We start from the raw sequence: 6,657 nt of genomic DNA, 5'->3' as shown, positions 1-6,657 counted from the left end.
GAACGTCACATTATAACGCCCCCAGAGCTGAAAGGGCGAGCATGTTTGGTGGGATGGGGATTCGAACCAGCGAATATGAAGAGAAAAATAACTTACATGTGTAATGCATTGACGTAACAAGGTATTTTTCCTTTGTGTCAGATCGACACGTGACTATCACTATACCTCAGCATCCTTTATAGGCTCATTGGGATTTTGTTTTCAAGGTTTAAAGGTTGTTTTATATTTCTATTTTTAGTAAATTCGATGCTGTGTGTTTAGTCAGTTAGAAAATGGGACTCTATTTGTACATCCCAACAAAAAAAATGTTTTGTTGACGGTCTGTATCAATAACGTTGACCGAGAAAATTTTTAAATCAATATTTTCAACGTGAAACAACCAGTGTTTTCATATTTGCATAATTCACATTTCAATGTTTGTCATTAATGTAACATCTACATACAAATACCTATAATGTTTTGTAATGCAGTTGTTCCTTTAATATTCAAGAAGTTGAGCACGTTATATTAGAACGAGTTTGAAGTCTCGCCTTGTCGTTAAAGCTCATATAGTCACGTCTGGTCATGCTCTACCTGACGACAGTGTATCTTGACAGCATCATAGTTTCTCTTGCAAAATGCTCTGGCGTAAGACTATCATGTCCAAAGCATACTATTTCTCCCTGTTGACTTTCCATAATCCATCTAATCTATAGGGACGACAGTTTTTCAGGTCTAATTTCAACATAGACGCTGCGACCGGCAACTTGACCGGTATGTCTTTGTATGAAATATCATGAATACCCGTTTCCTTCTTCAACTGCTTGAGGTATGTGACGTTTTAAGGGAAAGTCTTACTGGAACCATTATTTTGGTGAACCCATACCCTTTTGGCCTCGTTTCGAAATGAAGATTCTTCTTGATTATGTTGTGTACTGTTGCCTGGGGGAAGTGGACGGCTTTTGGCACTAACTTTTGTCTATTCTCAACTGTTATAAGACGACGCACTTTGCTTACCACAGCTAGGATAAGACTTCTTGCAGGTCTCTTTCTTAATGGTTCTAGATCCCTAGTTGATCGATATTTGTTTTTAATGTCATTAACTACAAGTGATAACCCCATTTTAAACATTTTAAATTTCCAATCTGACCATATTTTTTATCATCTGACTGTATCAATAATTTGCGTTGGAAAGGGTTGTTACATGCCATTTCTAAAAGCGACCAATTCTCGGTTGCATCACACTACCTAAGAAACACAAAACATTGTCAAAATGTAGTTCTGAAACATGCAGTTTCACTGCAACTCTCTGTATGCCGTATTTTACTAATTTACAAATTCAAAATCATTTTAATATAACGTATTCAGCCTTCTGTATATAACTGTATTTAAACCACTATTTAATATTACAAAACCAAAGATATTTTGACTCATGTTATGGAGTGAACGCCTTTTCCAAGCTGGTGAAGCATGATTACAATTAATTATACTTGTTATTATACATTACTATTAGATCTATTATATTTTTAACACTGCATTATTTATATAGTCCCTCAGGGATTTTCAACAATTATAAGAATGAAAAATAATAATATTCCAATCACACTATGTTCCCTATATCTTTGCCGACGACGCGTTTCGCTCAATAGAGAGCTTCTCAGGCCGACGGGGACGCAACAAACACAGTAATTGTCGGAACACTATTTATATAAGAAATTTGTTACAACAAGTGTTGTTATGGAACGACTCTTCCAAGCTGGTGAAGCATGATTATAGTTAATTATACTTATCACCAGGCATTACTATTAAGCCTATTATATTTTTTAACATTGCACTCCAGACCATGTGATAGTTTAATATATGGATGTATGACTAGATAGTATTAAAAACGTTTGGAAGAAAAATATCCAAACAGAAGTTTGCTAACTGATTTTGAGCAAAAGAACAAGACACACCTGAGAAAAGAGTCTTCACTGTTCATCATGGAAGCGGACAAATTCACACAACGTACAGAGTGTTTAAGACACCAAAGAGCTCTGAATTTGGAGTAACTCACTTCTCTTAAACTGAAGGTTATTTTTACGAAGGAGAACTCTCCAATTCAAAAATGTAATTATGATAAGGCTGGGCATATCTTCTAGAATTACAAACAAGATAGTAAAGAATGATTTGAAGCTGACCAAGGTTCACAAGATTCAGGCCACATTTCGAATCAGGAAGATGATGGAAGAAACTAAAACCACAGGAATCCCAATACAACTCCAATGAACTTTTGTACTCTTGGTTTTGGAAGCCAAATCTCTTGTGCAGTGGAGTGTCTGTGGAAAGTTGATATGTGTGGTCTAAAACTGACCTAGCCATCTTTTATAGAAACTTGTCACAATAAAATTAGCGGTGTCGGTCAATATAGCGTCATTGGGATGTGGCTAAGCACGAATCGCCAATGGAAGAAATTGTTCCAAAAGAAGGGCTATTAACCTCAGTAACCCAATTAGCGGTGTTGGTCAATATAGCGTCATTGGGATGTGGCTAAGCACGAATCGCCAATGGAAGAAATTGTTCCAAAAGAAGGGCTATTAACCTCAGTAACCCAATTAGCGGTGTCGGTCAATATAGCGTCATTGGGATGTGGCTAAGCACGAATCGCCAATGGAAGAAATTGTTCCAAAAGAAGGGCTATTAACCTCAGTAACCCAAGAAACAGGAACAGTTTGTTTAATTTTTTTTTCACTCAGCCAAACTTATGTGTATAGGTTCAAGTATATGACGAGTACTGTCTCTCACTTAAATGTCTGAAGTGTGAGATGTTTATAATTTTAAATATTAAGAGTTAAATAGCTTATGATTTTCAATGTTAAGAGCTAAATATATATTAATTTTAGTTTTGCTAATGTTGAACACATTGATCAAAATAATTTTAGTGTATTTGTTTTTCTAATTTTTTGCGCATATAAATAAAAAGAAACACGCTTGTTTTGTTTTAGCGCAAGGCTGCACTATGGGTTGTCTGCGCTCTCTGTCGTATAGATCAAACCTTGAATTCTAGCGTTACAAGCTCCGAAGCTTTTCGTTAAGCCACCAGGACGAAAAGAACAACACTGGTAGAGAAAATATGTAAAACTGTGTATTTAATAATTTACAGTTTTATCCACTGATTTATTGCGTAAAACAGTATATTCAGTTTTGAGGTAACTGTAACGTCAAGTGGTTGTTATGGTGAGATTATTATTATGAAACATATTTGACTAACTCATAAAACATCTATAATTAATACGACTGTGGCATTTCGGTTGTCAGTATTTTAAGAAAGCAACCATTCTGATCATCGAAAATAAATATCTATTTTTAACCATTGATCAAATTTTTACAGGCATTCAAAATTTTGTAGTTTGTTTCGTTTTCAGTAAGTTTTTCCAGTTAAGTAGATTAGATGAACTCTTTAATTGTTTTTGATTGTTGTTATTTTCCTCTTTCAGTCTTCTAGACAATACTAGGGAGTTGTCAAAGTGGGAGTAGACGTAGTAGTCAGTAATTTACCCGTTACCACTCAATTAAACCGAAAAAGCGAAGAACATTCTAACTGAGGCTGCACGTGGAGACTCGTCCATAGCTAGGCCTAACTTTTGGTCGCTGTGGCTTTTTCCGAGTTTAGGAATTTTGAAGGAGATGCCACACAAAGGTAAAAGGACAGCAATTGCATAGATTTTTTTTTATAGAGTTAAGCCTAATCTGAACTGAATTTCATACATCATGCTTCAAAACAAAAATCGTTTAATGGAAGACTGAATGTAACGATATTGACAGGAACTTTTTCACCCATAACCTAAAAGATTCACGTGGTTGATAAATTAGTGCTGTGCTTACAGAGATTTATTTTCTAAATTTGATAAGAACAAACTCAAAACGTGTTTCCGTTCTTACACCCAAATAAGGCATTTATATTGTTCAGAGTAATTTCCTGTGTTTCCATGCTTAACAGAGTAAATTAACAGAAGTAAACAGATATATAGAAAAGTGAAATTACACTGAGAATTATATTGCAGGAAATTCCGTAAATTTCTGAATTAATCCTGTTAATTATGTGAATCTACAAACACTCTGAAATGTTGGTTTGGTCTCCTCGACATGACTTTCTTGAAAGTTAGTTTTAAGGTTGTTAAACATATTTTTGTTTTATGCTTGGAGACGGCTTGAATGGGTAACGAAGAAAAACTTTAATATAAGTTTAACATAACAGCAAATGTACAACGTTTTGACAAGGTTTTGTCATCAAGCCGTCTCCAAGCACTATTGTTTTCAAAGTGGGTTCCTCGTAATCGAATTTGATATTTTTCTTTTGATGTTGTTCTTCCCTCATAATTGTTACAAAAAAAACACATAAACATTCTTTCACGTACTTTAATCACACCGGTTTTGTAACCAGTCGGGATAACGTTCATTTGTCCTTCACACAAAATGTCTTACAAAAGTGGGAAATGCAAAAACCACAGAATTCCTCTTACTTTATAAGCTTTGAAACAGATACTTGGCGAGAGGAAGTTCCTGTAAGTCTACATGATCCGAAGAATTAAATCTAGGACCAGCAGTTTCACTTTAAACCATCTGAACCATGTCTAAGTTTGCTTTTCTTATAACACCCAGTTTCAAACACCTGCGTCATCTATAGTTATACAGATATAGTTTTTGAAGCTTGTGCATATGTAAAAGGTTTTGAAAGGCCTCGATATTTATGGACAAATAACTCATTTGTGTTACAGAACAAACATATATATGTATATGAATATTAAATGTGGATGTGGTCTTTTTCAACAATGCCATTATTGGATTTATATGGATGGTGTTTAGAGCGCTGTTCCGACTGTACTTTTATATGTTAATTCATTTGAATCGTTTCAGATCATTTTAATCCGCTTGGGTTTAAAACCCTTTATGAAAAGAAATGAAATAGTGTCCATATTTTGCCAAGTGAATGTTGAGGCTGTGTTAGTCTATTGAATTGATCTATGTGTGTGGGTAACAAAGACCAAACAGTTATAACCTTAAAAAGCCGTTTTCTTTCACCCGCTCAGCAGTAACTACGAAAGTTTACTCTCAATTGGATTTCAAGAAATATTTAGCGTTTGAAAATAGTCAGCGATGTTTGGCCTGAAACATTTACCCCTATACATCTTCCTCTAATAGCGTGTGTAATCTTGTTCTAGATAACTTAGCGATAAAGACACTAAAGTAAATAAGTATATTGCAACCTCTCGTTATAGTGTAGGTTGGTCGAAATGTTTACCACCCCTTTCTTACTGCGCGTGCTTCTGGAAGAGCTATGATCACCCACATGCGCCCATGACAGTTTTATGCAAGTACGCTCTCAGTGCGCGGTTCTTCTTGAGACTTATGTCTCGTGCATCTCATGAGGACTATCATTAAATGGGTATTCACGCCACTGAAGGTAAGAGTTAAACAAACCAGAAGGAAAGGACAAGCTTTCCAGCCAAGTCTGTTTAATGGACAGAATGATAGGATTAGCTTTCCAGCCAAGTCTGTTTAATGGACAGAATGATAGGATTAGCTTTTTAGCCAAGTTTGTTTAAGGAACAGAAAGATAGGAATAACTTTTCATTCATATCTGTTTAATGAACAGAAGGATAAGACTAAATTTCCAATCAAGTCTGTTTAATGAACAGAGTAACAGGACTAGTTTTCCTATGATTTTAATGAGAGAGAAGGATAAGATAAACTTTCCAGTCAAGTCTATGAACAGAAGGATAGGACAAGCTTTTCATTCATATCTGTTTAATGAACAGAAGGATAAGACTAACTTTCCATTCAGGTCTATTTTATCAAATATATTTTGAATGAAGAGAATCTGTAAATATTGTACTTGTATATAACGACACATGGTTGTTGAATGAACAGTTTAAATGGCTTGTTTTGTTCAAAGCTATTTCTGCTTATTTGCTAAACGTAGTTGTTGGATTTTGAAATCTGCATTAAAAAAATCGAATCACGAGCAGCTGAAAACGAACTCAAAAATGTCACAAAAATATTTTAAATAGAAAATGATTAAAGTTTCATTTGAATTTAAGCACGAAAGAATTTTAGTTTCTCAAAACAACCAAAATTAATTAGTGTTTGTTCTATTAACTTGGTCTATCTATTCAAAACGTCTTATTTTATTTTATATGTGTAAACACTTCAACTGTAATATTTTTTTGCTTTCCTTGTACACAGTTCAGACTCTTCTAGACAAATATAATGAATTCAGTCAAGGAAGGGGTGTAGAATAGCGTAATAGATAAAAAATTTTTCCAAGCACGTTCCCTTGGCTTTGGTTTCGATTTGAAGATATTAAGGCTTCATTTTCATAAGTTCATTGAAATAAGTATAATTCAGTTGTGATGGTTATTTCTATTGTTTTTGCTTACGTACTAAATACGTGTACTTAGGCTTAGAATAAATCCACGCATTTACAGATTTTATTTTGTCTGGCAATAAATACGTGCAAACGATATTACGTTTACTTTAATTAAAAAGCATCAACCTCTCACAATCATTTATGTTTTATTTTTATTATAGTTTGTAGGGTTCGATTTAAATCAACAACATTAATGTACACAGCGTGGTACCAAGTAAATAGACACCACCTTTTCAGAAAAAAAATAAACTTTTCAGTCATATTCACGT

General features: G+C 34.4%; 1 protein-coding gene across 4 annotated transcripts in view; it reads left to right on the top strand.

Annotated features, from left to right (window-relative positions):
- The window catches only part of LOC106457408 (paired box protein Pax-6-like), a 95,413-nt gene that overhangs the window by 29,878 nt on the left and 58,878 nt on the right, over positions 1-6,657 (top strand). For 2 of the 4 annotated variants that reach the window (XM_022383324.1, XM_022383322.1), the window contains exon 1: positions 5,341-5,422. In XM_022383324.1, coding sequence (XP_022239032.1) covers positions 5,401-5,422 — 22 coding nt within the window. In that variant the 5' untranslated portion in view covers positions 5,341-5,400. Of the gene's footprint in view, positions 1-3,455; positions 3,659-5,340; positions 5,423-6,657 lie in introns of those variants that run through there. The other 2 variants (XM_022383323.1, XM_022383325.1) reach the window with 2 other exon arrangements.

Source organism: Limulus polyphemus, unplaced genomic scaffold, assembly GCF_000517525.1.
Source record: "Limulus polyphemus unplaced genomic scaffold, Limulus_polyphemus-2.1.2 Scaffold327, whole genome shotgun sequence".
NCBI classification, from domain to species: Eukaryota; Metazoa; Arthropoda; class Merostomata; order Xiphosura; family Limulidae; genus Limulus; species Limulus polyphemus.
The sequence above is the reverse complement of the archived record's forward strand: the minus strand, read 5'-3'. Positions and strand labels throughout refer to the sequence as shown.